The sequence below is a fragment of the Etheostoma cragini genome, chromosome 13 (genome assembly GCF_013103735.1).
Source record: "Etheostoma cragini isolate CJK2018 chromosome 13, CSU_Ecrag_1.0, whole genome shotgun sequence".
Classification (NCBI taxonomy): Eukaryota; Metazoa; Chordata; class Actinopteri; order Perciformes; family Percidae; genus Etheostoma; species Etheostoma cragini.
In genome coordinates this window covers 12,836,232-12,862,130 of record NC_048419.1, presented here as the reverse complement: position 1 = coordinate 12,862,130, position 25,899 = coordinate 12,836,232, and the positions used below count along the sequence as shown (strand labels likewise).

The 25,899-nt window shown below is 39.6% G+C and overlaps 1 protein-coding gene across 5 annotated transcripts; it reads left to right on the top strand.

Annotated features, from left to right (window-relative positions):
- Positions 1 to 416: 416 nt before the first annotated feature.
- LOC117955155 (cilia- and flagella-associated protein 54-like) lies at positions 417 to 25,565 on the top strand. 5 transcript variants are annotated; one of them, XM_034889409.1, is made up of 57 exons: positions 417 to 681; positions 1,173 to 1,278; positions 2,113 to 2,262; positions 2,520 to 2,685; positions 2,875 to 2,933; positions 3,406 to 3,549; positions 3,761 to 3,874; positions 4,102 to 4,203; positions 4,291 to 4,483; positions 4,662 to 4,742; positions 4,881 to 4,993; positions 5,140 to 5,254; positions 5,645 to 5,730; positions 6,035 to 6,172; positions 6,430 to 6,571; positions 6,756 to 6,811; positions 7,011 to 7,139; positions 7,324 to 7,567; positions 7,843 to 7,976; positions 8,308 to 8,505; positions 8,604 to 8,696; positions 8,809 to 8,997; positions 9,345 to 9,463; positions 9,565 to 9,712; positions 9,918 to 10,073; positions 10,216 to 10,338; positions 10,719 to 10,835; positions 11,222 to 11,336; positions 11,713 to 11,802; positions 11,875 to 12,001; positions 12,246 to 12,348; positions 12,777 to 12,868; positions 12,967 to 13,164; positions 13,416 to 13,588; positions 13,662 to 13,813; positions 13,920 to 14,129; positions 14,351 to 14,550; positions 15,783 to 15,918; positions 16,277 to 16,406; positions 16,741 to 16,902; positions 17,045 to 17,254; positions 17,697 to 17,784; positions 17,961 to 18,131; positions 18,237 to 18,303; positions 18,475 to 18,660; positions 18,753 to 18,839; positions 18,932 to 19,051; positions 19,432 to 19,479; positions 19,734 to 19,875; positions 20,400 to 20,566; positions 20,727 to 20,881; positions 21,038 to 21,155; positions 21,485 to 21,644; positions 22,473 to 22,630; positions 24,347 to 24,493; positions 24,588 to 24,708; positions 25,216 to 25,565. In XM_034889409.1, the coding sequence occupies exons 1-57, from the start codon at positions 536 to 538 to the stop codon at positions 25,401 to 25,403; spliced, it is 7,782 nt and encodes a 2,593-aa protein (XP_034745300.1). In that variant the 5' UTR covers positions 417 to 535; the 3' UTR covers positions 25,404 to 25,565. The 5 variants fall into 5 exon arrangements, with proteins under 5 accessions (XP_034745300.1, XP_034745298.1, XP_034745297.1 ...); XM_034889407.1 differs by having other exon boundaries at positions 11,216 to 11,336; XM_034889406.1 differs by having other exon boundaries at positions 10,719 to 10,841; positions 11,216 to 11,336.
- Positions 25,566 to 25,899: the final 334 nt, after the last annotated feature.

Sequence of the window (25,899 nt, the reverse complement as noted above, 5' to 3'; positions counted from 1 at the left end):
GAAGTTCTTTTCAACTATCCAACAGTTGTGCCAACCAAATTTCTTTCAGTCTGTGCTTCATCCTCCCAGTTGTGTTGTCTCCAACATTGCTTCACACATTAAATATATAGACTAGCCTACTATAGACACTTTACAACCAGTACGCAGTCCCGTTAGTGTATTCCTTTTTTTCTAAATTGTTAATAGTTTTGAGTTGTTTGTGTATATAATATTGTGTAGGCTAACTGGGTGTTTCCTTGGTGGTCACGGATTTTCCTCCTTAAAATGAGACACCTGTTTAAGTTGCTATCTGCCGTGTCTCATAGCAACGTCTCCTTTTACTGTTTAAAAATACAATGAGTCGATACATCAATTTGTAATAGTAAATTCGGTGCAACCCTTTTGGTTTATAATGGTTTAGACCGGTTTAAATAGATTTACTTTGCTTCCTGTCTGTTTAGCGTCGTTACCATGGTGATGCGCCTTGCCCCAGTAGCGAGTAGTGTGTTGGATATGGATTCGTTAATTAGTTAAAATTATCGTTGTGACCGCAGAAATGGACTTACCGGCTTCATATTACGGAGAACTTGATAAAAGAAACCCAGTTATTTCAGCCTTTGAACGAGACATTAACTCGTTTATAACACTGATGAAACGAGTCGCTTCTTCGACCAGCCAAGACAACGGCTCTTATGCTAAAGGGTGAGAACCAGCCAGTTAGCTAGATCTTAATGCTGTTCACTCTCTGAAAAACTAAAGTTAAACTTAAGTTAGCGAAACAGGCTAGCTATCTACACCAATGGCAGCTGTAACGTTACGCCAGAAGAAAAAAATGTTTTGACGTTTGTTAAGTTAAGGTTATATTTAGGTAACGTAACTAATAAACAATGTGTTTAGCTAGCTAGTATAGAGGGGGTGTAACGTTAGTCAACAGTCAGGACGGGCTTCTTTTTGACTGCAGGTGCGTAACGTAGCTCTCGCTAAGGCTAGCTAATTGCACGTGTCCCCATTTTAATAATTGTACAGAGCCTCAAACATGTCATCCGTAACTCCACTTTAAGGAGCAAGAGCAGCATTTTTAAATTTGGTTTTCTGAATTATTATCACTGGAGTTGATTAAATAGTGTTGTCCGTCAGTCTGGTTACATATTAAATTTAACATGAGCCTTTTTTTAATTTAATTCATTCTTAAGGATTAAAATCCTGGTGGAGATCTGGAAAAAGTACAAACATCGACTGCCTTCGAAGTTGTACCAGAAGCGCATGTTGCAGATTGCAGACTTTCTCTCTGGGATTAAGGTAATTCGCAGTAGCCTCGCTGCTGCTAATATATTATTTCCACAGGTGTAGTTTATTGCTACCAGCTGCATATTCCATTAAGAACTAATTAAATTCTAGCTTCACAATCAGAAAACATAATCAGGGTCACAGAACTCTGGTCAGTGTTGGACTCTGTATACTACTTATCAGTCACAAATTAAGCTGCGGTGGGTAGAGTACAAATGAACACTAGCATTTGAAGAAGAGTGATACCTCTTCCTGTATCTCTCTCTCTCTCTCTCTCTCTCTCTCTCCCTCTCTCTCTCCCCCCCCCCTTTTTTGCAACATGCGCAGAACAGCCAATAGGAACGCTCTTTCTCTGAAATTACTTTTCTTATACTGTCTGTTGAAATGACCTGTGATTGACCAAAGTATCCCATGATGTCAAGATTTTATGAAGCCTGAATACAGAGCCAAGAGAAGGTGCAGTTTTAGTCTAGTTTTCACTCAGACTACTTGAATTACAATATGTTTAAAGATTATTGTGGATTTTTTGCCCAACAACGCCAAAATGCTAATTTGTGTCATAATGTAATAAATCTTAGCACTCTCTTGGATATAAAAGAGAAATTGGTTGTTAGGCCTACACAATTTGCTATATAAACTTGTACCATTTTGTCTGCCAGTCCTTGCCTCTTTTCTCTCCTCATAATTCCTCATTTCCCTACTGTTCCTCTTATGCGTTGGTCCCGTTAGTCAATTTATTTTTGTACTCCTCCAAAACTGACTGTGGCAATTGGCCCAGGTTTCTTCTGTACAACACACATTTACATTTGCCATTTCATCTTTCTTTCCTCTCCTCTTTGTTTGTAGTTGTACCATCTTGCTCTTTGGCAGGGCTACAGTCTCCACCTGCTGCAGTTCAACTCAGTGAAAATAACTGACATCACAGATGTGGACCACTTCATGGCGTGCTTCTTCCCTGAAGGGTTTGACACAGACCAAGATACCTTTACCATGAAGGTACACTGTTATATGTGAGCTTGTGTGTGCAGTGAGTTGCTGTGTAATATATTTGACTATCCATAGTCTGAAGGAAGTGAAACGCATGCTATGCTTGTTGTACTTTGTTGTTTTATGTCACTCAGAATCTTTTTTGGTCATGTCGAGAAAGGTCATTGATATTTGAAAGGTGTTTGTTCCTGAATTCTGATATAGCTACAGAAATAAGTGGCATAATGTGTGTGTGTGTGTTTGTGTGTGTTTGTTTGTGTTTATAGATCCGGGCAATGCAGGGCTGTGCCCTGTGTATATTTGAGCAAGAGAAAAGTCAGAGCATCCTCAGCCAGAAGGGACTCTGTAAACTACTGCATTTACTTAACTTCATCAGGATCATGATGCAGGCATTTCAGCAACATGAACACCTGTGCTGGCAAATATATAATGGTATAATAATACAACTAATATCGTTTTGTCCAGTATTTTTTTTTTGTCCGATTTTTAAAGAACAAATTGAGTTGTCAAAGTGTGAGACAGGACAAGAGGAGAATTTTAAATGAAGTGAGACATGCTACTGTATTTGATTTTTTACTGTAGAACTAACATCTTTCTCTTTTTCTTTCTAACCTTTTCCAGGTTCATTACACATCTACACCATCTGCCGTTACCTGATGACCATGAATTGTAGTGCGGAGGTACAAAGAGATAGATAGATAATAGATGGGGCTTGTAGTACTGTATTTATTGTTGCAACTTGACAACTGATTAGTCTTCCAAAGAGCTTTTTCAAAAGATTGTTTTTACTATGGCTGAAATGGATAAGCATGAGAAAATGTGTGTGCCAGACATGCTGCAAATGTTTGATAACGAGGCCTTGGGAGATCTGGAAAAACCCTAACTAACTGGTTGATGTGGTAAATCAGTCAGTTTTAACATGTTTGTTTCCATGTGCTAATTATTAGATTTTGTAGTGATTCACTCTCTTCTCTAAATTGGTTGGTGCACTTAACCTCCCGTTTGTGTGTTGGGATGCGACTCCTAAAAGTCAATGGTACTTTTACCTAAAGAAAATAATGTGACGATAACCAGAAATTTGTGTGAAGTATAAGGTAGATATAATTCTAGTGTGTTATGATTCTGTATACCACCGTGTATGATCCTGTCCAGGCACTGGAGTACCTTCTGTGGGCAAGCATCAGTTTAGAGTTTTCCATTCCTCTGATGACTGCTAAGTGTTTGCCATGGATTGTCACACTCTACTGTGCTGTCTGCCACTGTTACTATAACAACCAGGCTGCTTTGCAGGCAGAGGTAACAGACACACATCATCTTCATCCAGACACCAACAATCACCCAATTTTAACAGACCATTCACAGGCTGATATAATAAGTTATTAAGTTAACAAAATGTAATCTACGTGTCAAAATCACATAGAAAAGGCACATACAATTATTTTTTATAATTATTTTGATGTTCTATTGCCCATCTTTGGGTTGTTTGTGTGTCTTGAAATGATTTCAGGAATTTGCCAGGAGAGCCCTTGGAAAAATCAATGAGCTAGCAAAGCTGGAGGAGCAGAATAAAGTTCCTGCCACCAGAGAGACTCAGAGAGCTTTCAAAGAAGCCTCTATCAAGGCATGAGACTCCTCTTAAAAAAATATACTCTTAATATTGTGACAAAATGTTAGAGTGTAGGCACCACTATGTGTATGAATACAGACACATACAGATTGTTTCTCTCTGAAGAAGTTTTCTTGTGACTTTCTATGTCCAAGTTGTTTGTGTTTTTTTCTTTTACAATGTTGGCATGCTCTTCTTTAGTTTATCAAAGAACGGGTGATTCACATCTCTTTTTTTTCTAGCTAGCTGCCATGATTTTCAAGCGTGCAGTGTTTGAGGCCAGAAGGAGACACAAACCCATTTTCAGAATCAAAACCAAAAGCACCTTGAAGGACATACCTAATGTAATAAGATCCACTTTACTGTCACATGATCATATTCAGTGTTAAATCTCATCTTTAAGCATCCTTACCTGCCTGTACCTACTGTAGGCGCCGTGGCCTCGTACTACAACAGAGCACATGCTAATGGGCCTGTTTGACAGCAGTGCAGCGCGGTTCTTGGGAATCTTGGAAGCTCTTTGGGACAGCACCAGACGCCCGCTGCAGACAAGGATGCCAGATAATCCAGAGCTGCAGGAGGTAATCCTAGAACTCCTGTCAGCTGGCATCAGTATATTATCTGGTTAGTAAACGAAACACACGACAGAAAAAACATTCTGCAGTGATTACAGTACGTGCATGATTAAGAGGAAACCTACAGGTGCTGCAAAATGTTTCAAATGCTTGAAATTGGGTGTTCAAGGTGACAAATGCTCACTTTGTGTATTAAATGATGTTCTTTTATGTTCCTGATTGTGAAGGCGACACAACTACTAGTAAGTCTCTTTTGAGTCCTAGTGCACTGACACCAACATCAACGTTAATGGAGTTAGCCGTTACAGGTTAGTCACTGTTCTCTTTGTTTTGTTTTTCTCACTTTACAACCAACGTGTACAGCACTTTATCACATGTTGCAAGGTGTTTGTTTTGTGCAGTTTATTGGAAATCATGTTAAGTAATGTTATGTCTTGTGTTGGTAGGAGAAAACAAAGTGCCCATTATGTCTGCAATGCGGTTTATAAAGATGTTGTTTCAGTACAAGCAGCCAGATGCTTTCACTGAACTTGCCAGAGATATACTGCAGGTTTTGTCTGTGAGTAGCACACAATCATCTCATTATTCACAAAGGGGAATACACTCTATTTTTATTAGTTGTCACTTGTTAATTCCTGTGTTTCCCATTAGAGTGTAATGTGTTCTGTGTCTCTAAATGATCTTGAGTGTCTCTCTCTGTGTCAGGGTGTGGAGGGCCAGTCATTCAGGAGGGCAGAGCTGGAGGTTGCTTTACTTGACAGTTTCAACAGTGTGCTGTCTTCCCAGAAGAGCCATCCTAGAGAGGACAACATAGTTGATGGTAGCAAACATAAAATTGTGCCACTTATGGACTTGCTTAGATAATTTAAACTTCTAAACCTTTATGTAGATAAATGGCTTACTAGAAACTGTTCACAAAGGATTCTTATAAAGCCATTTATCGCTGTTGCCTAGACTACATTGATCCTTTAACAAGCTGCTTTTTTTCTTTATTCCTTGTGTTGACCAAGCTGCTGTCAAATTTATGTGTATCTTAACTGTGTTACTTCCTGTCAAATATAAGCTGACACACTTTAAGATTCAATGTTCATAACCTAGCATTCAGATTAGATACTAAAAACGTGCTAAGTTACTTGATCACAAATATCAAATACTGATTTCAGTTATTCCTGAATTATATTGTGATTATGTTATTTGATGATTCCAACAGACAGACACAAGTCTTCATTCTCAATGAGTGATGAGTTCATTGGCCTGGTAGACACCCTGCACAAGTCTGTTTGTGGATCTGCTCCTGTAAGTGTCTATGCTATGTGAAGGTTTGCTTTACACTAGTTATGCTTTTTTTAAATAAGTTATAATTCATTTATTCATAATATGTTGTATATGTTTTGTGGTGTTGGTGACCATTGCTTCATTTTGGGTTAAAATACTTAGTAACGCACTCTACTGAGATTGTATCTGTATAATATTAGTGAAGCTTTATTAGTAATGCGTTTATTACTAGGTTACAGCAAAAAGCAAAACATTACTTTACTTGCATTACTTTTGTAACGCATTACTCTCAACACTAATACTGTATGTATGTGTGTTTTTGTAGGAGGTGCAGCCAGATGGAGATCTGGTTTTGGATGTTGTATTATTTCTGTGGGGTAAAGTGAAGCTGGGTATCCAGAGGGATCAGCTGCATAACCTAGAGTTTACACACTACCTTAAAAAGGTAGATAATTATGACAAGGTATGTATTTAAAAAGGTAAGCATTACTGGAACTGTTGACTGTCAGGTTGATAGGAGCAAAGTATAACATTTCTACTTTTATCCTCTACACAGCATAGATTTCTTTGGGAGTTTAAGACTGAGTGAACTGTGACATTAATTTAGACACAATAAAACACCCATTAACTTAGATTTGCCTAAAATGTTTACAGTGTGTTTAATCTAAATGTCCTACTTATTTCTTTTCATGCATTCATGTGTATGTAACATGTTTGCAGTGGCTCTGGTGTCTGTCTATGCTGTGTGAAGTGGCCTTTGCCTGTGACCTGGCAACTGTTGACTGCATAATGACAGTAGAAATGATCCACACATTGGCTATACTGCTAGAGAGTACAGCTGAACACACTAATCAATATCCAAGTGAGTTCTAGTTCTACCATTTGTTGTGTTTCAGTCAGTAGGACAGCTGAAATCATGAATCTTTTGTACTTGATCTTGTGTCGTTTTATAAAATATCACTGTGGTATTTTATTGGTCACTCAGACCCACTCATGTCATGTTCACATAGTCAGACAATATTATTATTCTCATGTCTTATGTCTAGGAGCTCTAGACGCATTCTGTGAGGGTGTGAAACCACGCTATTTCTCTCTTCTTGAGGTATGTGAATAGGTTGACTGTCTATGCATGGCAACAAATGATAGTTATGTATATTACAATTATTTATTATTCTATAAAGTGTAAGCATGTGATGACAAATCAAATCACACATCACTCAAATGTGCTATTTTCTGTCTAATTTTTTTCAGAAATAAAGCACAAAAAATGCATTATCCAATCTGTGTTTGTGTGCTTGCAGAATTCAAGCAGAGAGCTGCTTCAGAAGGTTTGTGAGGTGGTGGAAAGAGGTCTTGAAGCTCTGGCAAAGGGTGTAGCTACACTGCTGCCCCGAGATTACTCAGCAATCATCGACCCTGCCTTCATACAGGTAGGGTGTCAACCTGTCCAACACTAAGTCTGACAATTATTCATTTCACACCTTTCTTAGCCAGGTGTTGCCTCGAGTTAGGAACACTTTATTGTAAGAGAGGACAATGTAAAAAAAAAAGTGTAGATTTAGAAAATGCTGTGGGTTAGTGTTTCAAAAACCTGTTTTCCTCTTATTCGGACAGAAATTTTGTCTCCTCCCTCCATTGACTCCCACCAAATGTTCTCTGATATCATCAGAAGAGAGCAATGTAGAAGATGAAACAAGTGAGAAGGAAAAAGAAGCAGAGGAATCTAAGGCAGAACTAGACAGTAAAGCCTTTCCACACACTCAGTCCACACGTGTGTTCCTGCTGGCCACAGACCTTCATCTACAGCTAGACATCATCCACCACAGGGCTTCCCTCAAGTTACTGCAGCTGAATGCAGGTCAGACTCACTGCCACACTGACAATTTTAACTCACAGGTGATTTTGAGTTTGTTCTCAAGTTTACATTGATTGATGGCATATCCCCAACCCAGCGCTTGCTGATTTGGTAACAGAAGTTCAAATGTTTGCCAGTAATTAATGGTTAATGGTGAATATTACCAAACAATATTGAATTCAAAATGAAATGTCTGCCAATAAATTATGTCTAATCGTAGACACAAATAATAGGTCTGATTGTAGTGGTTTGTCCTGGAACTTTTTGGTTGTGTCTAGTCGCAGAGTCGGAACTGTTGGATCGGATCAACAAGAACAAAGTGTCCAAAGCTCTTTTCCTGATCCAGAAAGCCTCGATGGCGTACAACAACATGGGGCCAAATAACAGCAACAAAGCCAAGAGTCTGCTAGAGGTTACACATTCAAAAACATTTGACACTTTCATTCAACTGTAAAAATGGGATATTGTGTAAAAATGGGATATTTTTATACATGCATCACAGTGATATAACATGGTCTTAACTAATAAATACTATTTTGTTTCTTAAGCCATAATAAACAGTGAGGACAGCTAGAGTTGTCAAGTGTTTTTAACTTTTAGAGGCCTCAATGGCACATATAATTTCTGTACATACTGTATAGGTAGAAGGACTCAGATGAAGCCATTTTTACTGATGACTGGTGATTTAGGTGTAAGTGTACAGTAATAAATATTCAACTGGTTTGTACATGTGCTCTTGCCAGGAGGCCTCCACCTTGATAGAGAAAGCAGGGATGGAAGAGAGAAAACTGTTTATGTCCACCATCCTTAAGACTCCAGCTGAGAACAAAGATAAAGGGATAAAGGAGAAAGAAGAAAACCCTCCACCTCCTCCTATCCTGCTCTCACGCACTGACCACTCTCTAACCTTTGCTCCAGCACCATATAACTTAGAGGGACAAGTAAGGTTTTAATTTACTATTCTAACAAGCAGCAAATAATCCTACACAACTTCTATACTTTTTTATCTTTCTTTGTTTTTTTGTGTGTTTCTTTCCAGGTGAGCTGGTACCAGCTCTGCGGCCGTGCAGCTGATGGCATTAACCGGAAAGTCCGCCTTGGAGACTGCAGCCTGCCAGGAACTGGAAATATGGTACAATTTATCTCTGTCACAGAACAGCCAGGTCTAGTGTAATACATTTTCAACAACTTGTATGATCTTGTGTTTGCCCATTATATTAGGTCGGACTTTGTATGTTTTCCAGGTATCAGCAGTATCTGATGAGTGCGTGCTGAGGGTGGAAGGGCTGGAGCCCAACCAGAAGTATGTGTTTGCTGTAGCAGCCTACAACAGCCAGGGCAAGCTACTGGGCAATACCATAGGAGGGTCAACATTCCCACTTCTGGCATCCCTGCCACTACCACTGCTCTCCACGTGGGCTCACTTAGCACAGGTACACTACACACAAGTGAAAACTAGTAGTTACTTGGCACTAGTTTGTCACCTCACCACTTTCATCACTTGCTGTCCAGGTGCTTTTCCTGGTGATAGAAAACCCCTGGGGAAGAATGGCAGGGTATTGGTTCAACACTTTCACCCTCACACATATGTACACCTTGCCTTATTTGGGTGTAGGGGGAGAGCCTTTATGCATTATAATGATTAATACTGACACACACTGCTGTTGCTCATTGCTGGGCTTTTGGCCCGTGCCAAACTGATGGATATGATAACAATGTTCCCCACAAAGCCACAGACAAAGCAGGGTTATGGTTGTAGCATTTTTCACTCCTTCCTTAGGTGGCATTTCAAACAGAGCAGTATGCCGTAGCAAAGAGAGCCTGCAGAGAACTGTGGATCCACTATACTTACCCTGACCCCAGGTCCCACAGCACTCAGGAAAGACTTGCTATCACAGGGTGAGGAGAGAAACACATCCAAACAGTTCAAGTCAAGAAGGATGTATTTTGTTGCTTTTTGCAAATCTCTTTTTGCTCTATCCCCATTCGCATTGCTGAAGGCTGCATGTCCAGACACTGCAACGCTCGTCTCCTCACCTGTGTCAGTTGTTCCTCGCTTCCGTCTTCATTGAGACGGAGATCAACATCCAGCAGGGATCGCTCCATTGTGACTCATTCAGTGACAATGGACCATTTATCTGGGAACAGGTAAAACAATCTGGATAGGGAGGTGTGCATGAACGCTGAAAATGTATTTTCCACTTGGAATGACTGACATAAACAGTGTGTTGGATAGTTGTCATTATTAGCAGGACCCTAGTGTGCAAGTATGTCTCTTTTTTGCTTGTATTAAAACAGATTAATTATATAAATTAAACATAAATAAATAATATTTGCATGTGTTTAAATGCAGGAGGCCAGGCTGGCAGAGTGCAAGCGAATGCTGGTGGCCACGGACCTGGCAATGTGGTTGAATGATGGTAGCGCTGCCGTGCAAGCTGTAGTTACATGTTATGGCCTCCTGGCCCCTTTAATCTTCCATCAGATCTTTTGTGACCCTGTTGTACAGGTGTGCAATACCTCATCTATTTCAGTTTAAACATTTTGCCATACAATTGACAACTTTACTTTGTTAACAATGTAAAATAATACAAACTGTAAGCAATTCATAACTGTGTCTATGGTCACTATGCCTGTGTTCTGATGTGCAGGTGTTAAAAAAATGCTTGATAGTTTTGGAGGAGAATTCAGGTCTTCTCAAACAAAAATGGACTGGAAACAAATCAGAGTCATTAATGCACATGATAGCCTGCATCACCTACTACCTGTCCAAGGTGTGTCTGCATGTGTTTATGTACCGTTTAAACAGTTTATCTGCATGCACACAATACAAATTGTAGTGCTCTTGAAAACTTGTATTTGAGTTGCATGCTAAAACTTAGCATTAACGCTTAGCTTGCCTTTATTGTGGAGCAACGTACCTACCTTGTCAAGATATGTAGTAGTGTCAAATTTAAAATTATTCAATGCAAAAATGACTTAAAAGAAATCAATTCATTTTTTTAAAAACTTTATTGTAATTTTACTACCATCTTTCATAGAACATAATATGCATGCATGATTGTACCACATATATACTTTTTATGTTGTGGTGATTGTCACCACTCATCCACAGTGACTTACAATTTATATGTCATTCATCCTTCCTGACCAGGCATTACGAGTCCTCAGGGAGCATCAGATGGCTTCTGTAGTGATGGACTGTGGTCGCAGCCTGCTCCAAGAGGTCTATGATGCCCAGCTGCAGATCCCTAGACTTACCAATAAAGCTGTGGGTGTAAGAAACAAGGGAGTGTTCCCGGATTGTAAATGTGTGTGTGTTAATCTGATAAGCAGGTGGCACGAAATCTTTGGCCACAGTGTATGAATGTGTGTGAATAGTGAATGGTTCCTGTACTATGTAAAAGCATAGTCGTCTAAAAAGTGCGATATAAATACAGTCCATTTAGTAATAGAGTGACTTAAGATCATGAAATTAAATAAATAGGATTACCCAATGTATTATCAGTCTTTTTACAAATGACTGCCATATTTTACTAATGTTTTAATATTAAGTGATTTCAAAAATACACCGAATGTAGAATATTTTGCTCTTCTGTTCTTGTGTGTGTGTGTGTGTGTGTGTGTGTGTGTGTGTGTGTGTGTGTGTAGTCTAAGGCACATCATGCATCAACAATCAAGGGTGAAATAAAGATAAGCCTTCAGCTGAAGGCACTGCATTGGAAGAACAAGAAAAGAATCACATCTGAAGAAGCTCTCACTGCAGACGATGGTAACACATAGAAACAAACACACACACACACACACACACACACACACACACGCTTTCTCTCATTGTATTAATACAGGTTTTATTTAAACATTTTGGCAACTAAATATTACACACTTGATGAAGTTGACAGAAAATAAATAAAAAAAAACATGAAACTAACACTGGCATGCAACATGTTTTTGGGAAGACTAAAACTAGAATTTGAAATATTTCATTACGTTTTTGTCAAGTCTCTCAGCTGGTTAACTTTGTGATTGTTCTGTGAACAATAAATATATACTTTGTCAAGCATAATGGATGATATTGCAATTACACATAGATCTAAATAGTATTTTCTCCTAAACTCCATCTTATATACAATTGTTTTTTTCTGTAGAGACTGCACGCCCACTGACTGGCTGTGAGGATCCCACCATTATGTATGATCTAATCTCCAACAGCACATTAAAGGATGCCTATCAAGATGGTGAGTGGCACACAAATACCTTTTCAATGAGTAAATAGTTTTGTTCATTGACACTTGTGTTTGTTTTTATAGTAATGAAGCACAGACGCGAGGCATATTTTATTGAGTTTGCGGCACTTCTTATCCAGAGAACCATGGAAGAAGGCCACCCAGACCTTGTGTTAAAGTGGGGACAAAGCATGTTTGAATTTCTTTCCAGGTATGCTTTGACTATTCACCTCTTTGCTGATTTAAAAAAATAAATAGTAAAATAAAAGATTTTAGCTCAATAATTTTGTAATTGTTGTATCCTTTCACAGTCAAATGCTGTTATAGTCAAAACATCAAACAATGCATTACTGTCAAGCTTCTTACGTATGGTTCATACTATACTGTATCACAGATTACAGATTGCCTAGCTAATCAAAGCTTGACAGTAAATTGAATGGTTCTCTCTTTGTCAGGCGTGACGAGGTGATGGGACTGTCTACAAAATGTTTGGAGGGAAACAATCATAGTAAAAGAAGAAGTAGTGCTCAGGCTCCAAAAGGAAATGAACCACCACAGGTAAGAATAATATAACACAAATACTAACCACATGCATGTAGATACACAAGGACATCCAATATATTGAACATCTGTGCTAAGAGTTTTTTGCATCACTATTTATTGACAATGATTTACCAAGCAGCTGAGGTGGTATCTCGTCTGTTTGCAGATTATGCCCCTCTGGCATCATTTGAGTCTGATCGTGCCAAGCGTAATGAGCTATAGGAATCCACAAAAATATTTTTTACTGATGTAAAACTGCATCAGTTTTTATATATTGTAAAGCAGCCCCAACCTACTGTGTAGCCATATTTTCAACAAATACCTTGTAGATTGCTCTAATTGTAGTGCCTTATGTATACTGTAGACACCCATCACAACCATACGTAAGGACAGTACATTAGGGATCTACCCTAACCCAAAATATGTTGTGCTGCTTTATGTAGAAGAATAAGAACTCACCTTCACTTGATGATACAAGAAAGAAACTAAAGCAGAAAATGCCCCCCAGCATGCTTCAGAGAGTGAGAACTAACAGGTAAAATGGTTAAAAAAGGTTAAATGTGTGTTGTGTTCATCTGGTTGTACGTAATTATATGTGTGAGTCCACATAATCACACATCCATGTTTGTGTAGGGAAATGCAGGTTGTGGAGAACCTGCTAACCATAATGTCGTCTGTGGTGCGACGTCACAAGAAGCAGCTTCAGCTGAGGAACACGTGCTGTGAGGAGAGAGTGTGGAAGTCTCACCTTAACTACAGCATGGCTCAAGCTCATTTAGCGCTGCTTTACCAGGGGCTGGACCAGCTGCATGGAGGAGCCCTGCAGCACAGGTTTACTCACAAGACACCAGCTTCTTTACTTCACCTTTTCTGTGTTTTTCTGTAAACTATTGATCAGTTATATCAGTTACAACACTAGCCCAAGGATTTGGGCCGTACTGTTTCTAAAAGGCCCTGAACAGCATTGCATAATTTTGTGGGAGACATTTAGTCTTAAATAATATTGCAGGCATATATCTATATCAAATGTATGTGCGTGTGCATGACTATAATACTTATATTCTGTATGTACTTTGTTTCAGTTACAGGCAGTTAAATCCCTTGTGTTTCTCCCTGGCCTACTCTGGTATCCTAGTGTGGAGGGACTCACAGCCACAGCAGTCTTCTAAAAATGAGGCTGTCCCTGAAAGAGACTCCTCTCAATCGGGTCTTAGGGAGTATGTGGCTGCAGACCAAAAGAGGAGCAAAACTGAGGGTGGGGAGCACTCTGAAAAATTAGAAGAAAAAGGTCACCTGGTCTGTGTTTCATCACTTTTTTCTTCCTGCAGTCAAAATGGATGACTCTGTCACAGAGGAGAGTTGTGAGGAGGGAGAGGACTCCTCTCAAATTGTGGAACAGCAGATTGAGACACACAGACATACTGCTGTGATGCTGCTGAACTCACTTGAAAAAGCTGCTTTACATCTCCGAAGGGCCATGGTAATGCACACATACACACTCACACATGCAAATGCTGACATTACATGTGATGATAAAGTGTAAAACAAGGTATTGTATTTTTTGTATCTATTTTTAATATTTCCAGGTGTTGGCCCATCGTGGCAGCCACTGGACCACTCTTCAGTGCGTGTGTCACACTGTGTGGGACCAGAGTTGCAGAATCAATATTCTAGTACAGAGAGCTGCTCAGCTTAAACCTCCCTCCTCAATTATAGCAGACCAGCTGCACACCACCTTCACACCACTACTGGTGCTGGCTACTGACCTAATAATGGACATGCTGAACAGACTCGGAGTATGTACTATACAGATATACACACACTCAGCTGCTTGTCTAAAAAGAAAATCACTCACATAATTATCCTTTGTATAAAGTATGAAAAACAGTCAAAGGTATAATGATATCGATAGGCTTTCAATGGTAACTATTGTCACTACAGTAAAACACATTCCAGCTACAAAGTCCTCTTTGTGACTTTTATCTTTTTCGCTCATTGTCATCTTTTTCCCTACTAGCTGTGGAGTTTGTATGACAGCGACTTGACTGAGGAGGAACTAGAGTCCAGTCTCCACTTCTCAGCCCCAATGGATAACAGCACCCAGGTGGACCTGCGTTGGGTCCGCACCCTGGTGTTGCACACTCTGGAGTGTCTCCATGATAGTGGCACATGGGAGAAACTGGCTCACTTTGCCTTACTTTTCAACTCATACACACGGTGAGTAAGGGCTGTTTGTCACGCACTGCTTTTTTAAGGTCTATCCATAGATTTTCAATTATGTTGAGGTCAGGAGATTGTGAAGGCCGTGGCAAAACTTTCAGTTTACACCTCTTGATGTAATCCACCATGGATTTTGATGTGTGTTTAGATCATTATCCTTTTGTAGAAGCCATTCTCTCTTTAACTTTAGCTTTTTAACAGATGGCATCAAGTTAGGCATCCATTTTCCCTTCTACTCGTGAAATTTTCCCTGTGCCACTGGCTGCAATACAACCCCAAAACATGACTGATCCACCCCCATGCTTAACAATTGGACAGAGGTTCTTTTCATTAAATTCTGTGCCCTTTCTTCTCCAAACAGACATTTTTTCATTCTGGCCAAAAAGTTATATTTTAACCTCATCGGTCCACAGAACTTGTTTCCTCATTCCATCAGGCTTGTCTATATGTTCATTTGCAAACTTCAAACGCAGATTTTTGTGGTGAGGACGTAGAAGAGGTTTTCATCTGATGACTCTTCCATAAAGACCATATTTGTACAAGTATCTCTTTATAGTCGATATATGGGCATTTAAAACCTTAAGATTGACATCACCTGGTCTTTCCAGACGATGATTGAGAACAATCCATGACACTGTCAGGTCTCAGCTTTCCAAAGGGGGCGGTGCATGCTAGAAACTCTGCAGGGTGCCCAAACTTGTGCAGATGCCATTTTCTTTTCTGTTATTTTGAAAGTGTAAATGATGGAAATAAAATCTAACTTTTTGTGACATACTATACAAATGTCTAATCGGTCATTTGATGCATTTTGGAGATTTGTCCATCTTTTCTTGCCTTCTTTATGCACATTATTACAAATTTTTACCTGGGGTGCCCAACTTTCAAGCCCCACTGTATATAGAGAAACGTCCCAAACACAGCAAAATAAAATAATACAGGTATAGGGCAGGGTCCACTTCTGATCATAAGTCATAAGGGATGATTGAGAGGAATTATTTATCATGAGAATATACTGCGCATAGCTTCTTTTATGAAAAACCTACGGATTGTGCCATTAATAAACACATTAGGTGGATTTTCACACTCTTCTTTGCCATATTTTTTGCAAGTCTGGAACAAAGAATGACTTCTCTCAGAGTACATGTTCATCGTTTGTCTGTGTGTGTGTGTGTGTGTGTGTGTGTGTGTGTGTGTGTGTGTGTGTGTGTGTGTGTGTGTGTGTGTGTCAGGGAGCGTTATGCGTTGATCACAACTCCTCTACTAGTCTATGCTCAGAGGAGACTGCTTGAAAGGATTTATTCTTGTGGAGGACCTGCGGTCCCTCAACCACACCATGTCAAGACACAGAAGGCCACTGGCAAGGAGGTATTCCCAACCTACACACAGAAACATATTCAAGCATTGTAGGATGCTATATTCAAAAAGTCCCACAAATGAAAAGCAAGAACAATAAAACAAATAATTTTTTAGCCAATATTGTGGGATATTGTTTTACCTTATTAACGCAAAATAAAACCCAAAATTATTTTAAAGCTTTTTTTTTAGAGTTTATGAAATATGATGATAATGTCTGATAAGAGTTTGAACAGCTTTCAACACCATAGAATCTAGAAACATATTCAAGTGTTTAAATTATTGATCTCTTTTGTGTACACTTATGCATTGTGTTTATTGTACTGGATGTGTATATACAGTTTGGGCTGCTTTCTTTTCTATATTTCAGGTGACTTACAGGAGCTACGCAGGCTCCCAGCTGCTCATTGGGTGGACCCCTCACCCTGCACAGCAACTGCCCATTCACAAAAAAGCAACACTCACAAACTATACTCCTCGAGGAGCAGTTGACCTTAAAGGTCTGAACACCACTCTCATGTCATGTCAGAATATTTTAATCACACAAACATTGTTTGTAGGCAGTTGTGAATGATGTTGGCTGCCCTACAATTGAAACATTTCAAATATTACAAAAATATTACAATAGGGTTCCACAGCTCCGCTGGATCTGTGAACCACGTTGCCCCCCCTTGGGCTTGGACCCCTAATAACACAGAAATGGTGTATTGATGACATACTAGGGTGTGAATTGTGCATAATTACCAAAATGTTACATAGACAGAAAGTAGAAGGTGTGAACTGTGTTTCCATGTATAACGTTATTATGCATATACTGTATGTTCTGTGTCTAAGGTGCAGAGATACAGCACTCCCGGTCCCTTGTGTGCGTTCCTCTGGATGTAGAAGACACACTGAGCTGTTATCGTCAAGCTCTTGAGAAAAGACCACATTGTCTTCAGGTCTTCCACCATAGTCGCTCATTACTGCTGCTACTTCTTGCATACACAAAGCCCTGTGAGTTCAGCACTGATTGATTAACACTGACACATACACACACACACACACACACACACACACACACACACACACATCCACACACAACAACAACAACAACTGTTTGACCCTCATGTTTGACACTACTCGTGTCTCTCTCCAGGCTTTGCGGAACAGTTGATACACTGTCAGAGCAGAAGTCTCAGCCATTCAGCAAGCCTGGTTGAGTTCAGTCCTTTAGTTATGCCTACACCTAACATCCAACCTTGTGACCTGACCGAGGAAGACTACAGTACTGCAGATGCTCTCTACAGCCTCCCTATCAGCCCTGACCACATTTCGACTGTCAGCGCTGCATACTCCACCTTAGATAGTAAGAGCACAAAGTACTTAAAAATACGAACGTATATGGCACACTTTACATAATGAGGGCATGTATTATAAGTTGTCAATAGGTGGGACGCTGAGTTAGTGGAGCCCCTGTTGGGCACTGTGTCCTCGATTTTGGTAGGTTAGTGGAACTCCAGTGGAGCTGCTTAGTGGCCAACAGAACAGACTGTGTTGTACTACAGTACAACACAGTCTGATCTGTGGCACCATCCACGTATGAATTTTAATGATCAGGGTGTTCCTTTTCACCTGTCTCTCAGTGAACCTTCCCTGAATAAATAAACGTTAAAGGTAAAAAAGGTACAGCAGCAGACTACTGTATATTACGAGATAAAAGCATGGCATGTCTGGAAAAAGTATGTGCCAGTCTGTTAGGGTTATAAAGCTCTTTGTTATCTCCGCATCTCCATACAACTTTTCTTTAGAGTATCTCCAGGCCAACAACCACGACTCTCTCAGAATTCTGGTACTGCATGAAATGGGAAACCTACAGTTCTACAATGGAAACACACGGTTAGAATCTGTTCGTTGGTTGAGTGGTTGGTTGAGTGAGTGAGTGAGTGAGTGAGTTGAACTCAACCTCCTTTTATTATATTACCTGCAATTACACAGCACAAGTCTAAGTCAAGCTTTTCTGATTTACTTACATTCTCATACTAATTTCATCCCACCCTGTCTTTTATATGCAGGGCAGCCCACTCACACTGGAGTAAAGCTGTAGATTGTGCCTTACAAAGCTCAGGCGCAGTAGAGAAATGGGATGGCGTGTTCTTTGGTGGTGGCTCCCTGCAACAAACCCTGAAACAGGCTGGCATTTGGGGATGTCTACAGGCTGCTGGGCTCACTGCTAAAATTGCACAGTAGGTTTAATGAGGTTCATCATTGATGCGATGTGTTTTTGCGTGTTTTGCAAGCACACCTCTTTAAAATCAACCTGCTCCTGAGGCATGTGTTTTGATCTACAGGTATATCTTAACGTCTGATATCAGCCAACGGACTAAGTGCTCTCTCATGTCTGCACACCTCTTTAAGGTAAAACTTCCAGGGGATGTTATTTTCTCTCCTCAGAAACATGGTTTTTACTTTTGTTGCAAAATGCAACATTGAGGTGATGAAAAGTATCAATGATGAAAGTATCATTGTGTGTGTTTGTGTGCATTCATTTTGACATGGGTTGTTTGTGTGTCTGGCCCACTTCCCTAGTGTGTGTTGTGTTGCTCGCTGGCTCAGCCCCAGGCCGATCTCCAGTACGCCTGTCACAACATCGGAGATGAACTGCTCCCTGGAGTCGACCTTTTCTCTGAACCCCACAGGGTTCACCTCGGCACCACTGTAACCAGCCTTAACTTCGTCTGCCACTGGCTTTTCACCACAGGCTACTACATCACGGTACACATATACAAATTTTCTTTCTGTCCTCATTTTGAAAAGCAATGCTCATGATAAACAATGAACCTATTAAATTGTGGTTGTAATTTCAGCTACTGCCCATGCTGGCCCTTTACCTACATTTTGTAGGGACTGTTTGCAGAGATCTCAAACGCACTGTTGAGGGCAAAATACTTAAGGTCAGCATTTGTGTCTTAGTCAAGAAAATGTGAAAATAAAAATCTGACATAGTTCTAGTGGAGTTTTCAGTCTGTGTTGGTGTGTTTTGCAGATTCGTGCCCTTACCGAACTGTGTCTGTTCACTGAAGCTGTAAAGGAGACAGTTCAGCTCACACAAGGAACAGGGGTCTTTCTGCCTCATGGACACTACATTGCCAAAGACAATCTCCAAGTAAAAACACACTTATGTTACCTCATACCGCATTTTTCTCTCTTAGCCTGTGTGTACTGGTCATGTTGGTAGTGTTGCATCTCTCTATTGTGGACATATTTTTTATGTTTACTTTTAGTTACAATGTTGACCATGTGTTTATAATACTGTAAATCTGAATCTTTTATGGAATACATGAAGACATGGGTTGTTTGCTTGCCACCCTCTTTGAGAGTTACGTGTTCTTAATTTTTACACAGAGTATACAGTATTTCTGGAAGTCTGTCAAATTAAATATGTTTTCTATTGCTACCTCTGCACAATATTGAAGGTATTGTTATGTTGTTTGTTTATATATGCCAACATTTGAATAGATACTATAAATTGCGCTTTTTGTGCAGCCTGTGAAGACGTTCTACAGCAACAAATCTCTCCTGGACAATGCTGAGGTACTATCTACATAGAATTTCTTTACATTTCTGAAGATCCGGGGGCATTTCAGATTCTGATGCATTGACACGCATGCACGCACGCACGCACACACACACACACACACACGCACACACCCTTCCATCAGTAGGCAAACAATGCAATATTGAGTTGTCATCTGTCTCTGTGCTATTGTACTGTTTCAGAATTAAATAAGTCAAATTAACAAACACATAAAGTTAATGTAGTTTGCGTGTTTGTGGTTTGTGGTTAGGCCTTGGAGGAACTTGTGAACTGTGACTTTGCTCCAGATGTCAGCACGATGTATGGATCCACATTATGCCTCCGATTCAACCTTGCTCGTGTTCAACTAGTCCTGGCACTCAGTAACACTGTACATAACCCTCCTGTGCCAGGTCTGTAAGCAAGATTACTTTCTTCTTTCTTTCTCTGTTATTTATGTTTGGTTTATTATTTGGATCATGTCACATATCTCATTGGATTGCATTAAACCAAAATAGTATCAAACTGATACATGTATTATTTCACTTGAACGTGCCCTTTTTGTGTTCTCCAGATATCCAGTATCTTAGTAGTTTCTACCTCGCTACTTTTAAAAATGTAACCAATTTATCTACCAGATTGGTTATTTAGTTGGTCAAACAGTTAAAAATCATTTTACTATTTCCGGATGTGCATAACCACCTTTAGTCCTGTAGGGCTAAATGAGAGTCTGTCACTATATTTCATGAATGTATCTGCATACACACTGACCTGTAAGAATAACCCCCTTCCGTGTTATTTCATTATATTTAGGTTGTTTGTTGTATTTGTGTATGTGTTCACATTCACTTTAAATACAACTAATTTCATTTAATTCTAAAAGAGTCACTGTGGATTAAATAGCTTGTTATATACATACAGTGGAAATGTCTTTCAGATGCTGTTGAAGGAGAAGCTTGTGCCAGCTTAAAAAGTTGTTTGGTGAAGTCAAAACCTGTGGAATCGGACATACTGGACAATGAGGGCTCCTGTCAAACTACAGGAGAGCCTAAAGTGCTGACCCTAGATACCAAGAAGGAAAGGCTTTCTCCAGAAAGGATTAAGGTAAGACTTCTTGGGGATTTTTAAATAGATCTTTACTTTAGGGGTTTGCCAGTAACTGTAAATTGAGTCATTTATTTTTTGTACCTAACCCTAAATATTGAAGCAACTTCATTTCTAACTTGTTTGTGTCACCTCTTATTTGTCAACTACTCTGTTGAAGTTCCTTTTGCTAGAAGGAGCTTCCTCCTTGTTTCACTCCATGTCGCAGCAGCTCCCATCCCAGTCCTGTAGCGAAATGGAAAATCTGGAACTGGCAATAGAGTCCAATCTTCTAAAGGCCAACCTATACCTGCAGCAAGGACATGCTGCCCTCAGGTACAACAGTGTTATGTAGGAATTCACTTTTCTTTGGGGGGGGGGGGGCTCCTTCCTCTCTTCTTTTACATGTGTGCTGTGCATTTGTTTACATACTTGTTAACAAGAATGTTTGAATTTCCTGACTATCCTAACCCCCTTAACTTCCTCCTTCAGTTCTGAGATGGCGATTTCATCCTTGGTGCTTCTGCAGACGTCTCCTGTAATTATGAGAGGAATCATACCTGGGTCTCAGAAACCTGCATCTGAGATCCCACATGCCAGGATTAGAAGTGTATGAGTAGCATGTTTATATAACTGCATTACATTAAAAATATAAAATAAAATAAAGCATAATCAAATCAGTACATTTTTTTCAAGCATTTTTCTGTGTGCTGTTTTGAAAACATAATAGAACATGACAACATTACAATCAAAAGTAGCATCTGCAACTGAACCGCTGATATCAACATCAGAGTGGTACCTCTGAGTGTGTTAGCAGCTGAAATGTGTTAAAGTCACTTTTTAAATTTCCTTGTAAAATATGCATATAACCACAATATTGCAGTAGACCGGGGTTTAATTGATGGTGTGTGTATCTGCTGTGTAATACACTGTCTACAGGGTACTGAAGATTGCAATGTGTCAGACCCACTGGATGGAGACTGTCCCGGAGCAGTTGAGGCAAGTGAGAGGATTGGAGTTTCTTTGTGGCTGCGTTGCCGCCTGGCTCTGGTCCGCAGCCTGGCTGCAAACATCCCCGGCACGGCTGCTCTTTTCCCAGGTGTGATCATGTGTTGTGCTGCTTTTTATTTTTTTTCTGATTGGTGTGTTGTAGGCTAAAACAGTTGATATAATATTAGGAAATATAAGGATTACATATGATTATTTGTCCTCCTATGCTAAATAGTACTGAATGTACACTTGACAAAAACATGGATGACTACTTTACTTTGTTTTGTTTTATTGTTTAACATAACAGTGCTTGGTCTATTATGTGTAACCAGACAATTTTAGTATTAGAAAATAAATTGTGTATTTCAGCACCTTCCAACAGTTAAAGGTGCTCTAAGCGATGTTGGGTGCTGTTACTTCTTGTTGACGTTCAAAGTATTTTCAAACAAAACGAGACTAGCTTGACCCTTCCTTTTCCTCATCTCGTCCCCTCTTTCTTCCTTTTGCGCTTCCGCGCACTAACCCCCCCCCCACCCCTGACACACTTCTTGTCGGTAATTGGCTGGAATGCTGGAACACTGTTTGTGTATGCTTCGTGGTGCGGGTGGGTACAGTTAGTTTTTGCCGTTTGTAGACCCTGGACTGTCTACAGAGACTGCGTTTCTTTACAGTGTGTTCTCGGGACAGGCAGCTTGCGGATAGTGAGGAGATGTTTGCTGTATGTGAAAACAAATGTTGTAGCCTAAAACATGTGTGACATCGCTTAGAGCACGTTTAACTAATGAGAAATAATCTGTAGACTTCATAGCTTCATTAGCTGGACATAGGTCAGTGATAGAATTTTGAATATTGGATATTGTGTTTGTGTGTGTGCGTGTGTGTGTGTGTGTGTGTGCGCGTGTGCATGGAAATTTGTGGGGGGGATTATATTTTCAAGGTAAGAACTTCTATGAGGAGGCAGATCGGGCGTTACAGGACGGTCTTGATGAATGTGCACGATGGCGAGACCTTGATATTCAAGCCCTTTTGATGGTGGAAGGTGCAGAATTGGAAGCACGGAGAGGCAAGATTGACGACAGTATGGACATGCTGCAGGTACCAGCACACACTCAAACCCATTTCTTAGTTTTGAATTTGTCCACATTGTCCTTGGATTTATCTGGTTCCAGGTATGACAGCATCGTCATTGTTTGCAGTGACACAGTTTACACCATTAGGTTTATTCATCACATATTGGTATCCCTATGACCATCTGTTGTTTAAGACTGGGAGGTTCATTATTTTACTAGTTTGTGGTTGCCAGTTTTTTCAGGCAATCAGTAACTTCTTCTGATATCCTGATATCCTCCTGAAAATTCATAACCATAAATTTCTCTAAAGCCTAAACCTATATATATATTCCCATAACATACCGGTAGTAAGATTTTTACATGACTAGAACATGTGGGAAGAATTTGCATTTATATGCACTGTTTTTTTTAAAATTTGAGGTGTGGTGAAAAAGGGAATTCAATCCTTCCAAACAAATTCCCTCCATTACCTGGAGTTTGTAGATATGGGTTATGTTAGGGACATATAGAAGAAATCCCTCCTGATATCTTTACATCTAATTCTGATGTACCTGAGAGTTTATAGAGGAGGAATATTGGAAATGAGGAACAAGTGATTGGATAGCAAAAGATGCTGAGACTGAAGGGTTCAGACTCATTTTAACTTGTTGAAATGCTGTTTACTTATTGTTTGGCTCTTTAGAGATGTAAAGTTACTTTGAGGAGGAGGAATATTGAAAATGTGGGACAAGTTATTTAATACCTGAAAAGGTGCCACTAGCCCAACATGATCTATTTGTTGGGAGCACATTTTTTCTCACTCCATTGCATGCAAAAAGTCGTGGTCTTTGTTGACAAGTGTGGAGAAGGCCAGTCAAATTACTGGTGGTGTAGTTGGGAAATATGGGGCTGCGTGCAGGACTTTTAGCATAAGCCGTCCAGTTTCCAACTATGTAAAATGAAGGAGAGGATGGAGTAATTCAGAGCAACCACATAAAAGCAGCCTAACATTGCTGCCGTGACCACTGATTCTAACCGGGGTTGCTTCAGCCACAACGCAGCGTACTAACCACTATATAATTACAGCCACTTGGTTCACTGAGCCTTCTTGTTCTGAATGTCAAATCTACTCCTATTTTCTGAGTATGGGTTTCCCTAAATAATCTGTGATAAATGACAGTTCCAAAGATGGTTTATCTAGCACTACTGATTCCGTCCTTTAGGGACAAATTTAGTTTTTCAAGGAAAGATGACTAGCAATTAAAACAACAGAGGAGGCTTCATGGTAGCTGTAATTGACTGAAACTGAAGGTTTCAGACTCCTTTTAGCACATGTTGAAAGGATATTTACTCATCGATTGGCTCTTTAAAGATGTAAAAATAATTTGATAGACAGTTGTGGAGGACAAGTGATTTAGTAGCTAACGATGAGTACAGGCTAGCTACTATAGTTACTCTTAGTTACAGTTTGTGGAGGAGGAATGTTGGAAAGGAGGTGATTGAATAATGATTACTGCTTTTGCTGCAGCTGCTATGCAGTGTGCTAACCACTATTAGATCATGGCCATTTGGATTACAGAGTGCCTCATTGTTGTGAGTTAAAGCTACAACCTAAAATAAGTGAGATTTTGATCTCAAGAGTTTACCCAATGTTGTCATGACCTTCAACTATTTGATATGATACATATAATATGGTAGAAAGTGTAATTATTAAAAGTAATCAGAGTGCTGCTGTTTTCTGTCTCTGAATGCATGTGAGTAGGAAGCAATGACCCTGCTGTCAGGACGGACGTGCATGCCACCAGGGTCCGGTGTGACTCTGGCTCGGGCCACTCTGCTGCTCAGCGACCTTAGAGGAGCACAGAGCACCACACTTCTAAAACTGACACAGAAACTACTGAAAAAGCAGGTACACAAACACACACACACACACACACACAAATATACTTGTACCAGTCAGTATTAGTATTAGTACCTTAGTGCTCTTTCTCCATTTCTTTCAGCTGTGTATTTTTGGTCAGAGTGTGGTGTTGGATGATGGAAAAATGTATTTCTCTCCTCCTGGACCCAGCAACATCTACCTCCCTTACCTCACCATGCTGGATCAGACAACTTTGCGAATAGGTGAATAAAGTAATTTATGTCTTTTTTTCTTTTCTTTTTTACATTTTTGTGGGAAGAAGACAAAGAGTCATAGCCACGATAGTGTCTCTGTACAAGCTACATTAGCATTAGGAAGCTAACCTGTTCACAATAACAGTGTTTTCTATTGTATTTCATGTTTAACTGCTTATGTTTACCATGTTCCCTATCTGGGTTTAGCATAACAATTGCTAATTAGCACTTAACACAAAAGCCCACTTACAGTGTCATGGCAATCGGTCCAGTAATTCTTGAGATAATTTAGTCTGGATCAAAGTCACAGACTGACCTGCCGACACTGCCATCTCTCTAACCGTGGTGCTAAAAACACAACACAATCAAAAATTTCTCTCAAAATTGACCCCATCCAAAAAGTATGACACATGGACTCCAGCTCCATTATTAATAAATAAACAATATTAAAATAATTAATATATAATTGCAGGACATATAAAAACTCAATACCCAGTTCTTGCTCTGTTTCCGCAGGTCATATTCTGGATCTCAGCGCCGTGCAAATGCCAGTCTCTACCCAGTCCTCACAGTCCCCTTCCAGGCAGCATTCACACCAGTCCAGCCAAACTGAAAGAGAGACTCAAGCACCAGATCCATGTCTGAACAACCCAAGCACCTCCAGACCTACAAGCCACCCATGCTCAGCCAGAAAGCCAGAGTAGAATAAGACTCATAATGGATTTCACTGTTCTTGTTCTGTCCTGTGCCTATTGAAAGACGTAGCTAATTCTGAAGTTGGTAAATGGCCATGCTTGGTCTGAGCAAGAACATTGTAGGTAACCTGGTGTAATGACACATTACGTAATAAACGTTGTAATTAAGAACTGAAGTACGGTATTTGTTAAAAGGCTAAGCATGTTATTTAATTTAGTTTAATTTAATTTGTTTATTAGTCCCCAATGGGGAAATTACTACACTGTGTATTATTTATAATACACAGGATCAATTTAATGTTACAGTTTATTAGGCTTAATATTGTTAAATGTTGTATTATATATATAAATATAATATCTATATTATTTGTGTTTTATTTTGAATATGTTAAAGAATTAATATAATAAAATTCAAAACCAATATAACAATAAGATGAAATGAACAATATGCATACACCTAAATACAAACTTAATGAATAAATGATCATGAACACAAATTAAATCT

Excerpts from the sequence above, each read along its gene's own strand:
- LOC117955155 (XM_034889406.1), top strand. The coding sequence starts at position 536 with ATGGACTTACCGGCTTCATATTACGGAGAACTTGATAAAAGAAACCCA. Across the intron at positions 4,484-4,661 it reads TGGCATCAGTATATTATCTG|GCGACACAACTACTAGTAAG; the intron begins GTTAGTAAACGA and ends CTGATTGTGAAG. Across the intron at positions 18,132-18,236 it reads CTCACTGCTAAAATTGCACA|GTATATCTTAACGTCTGATA; the intron begins GTAGGTTTAATG and ends TTTGATCTACAG.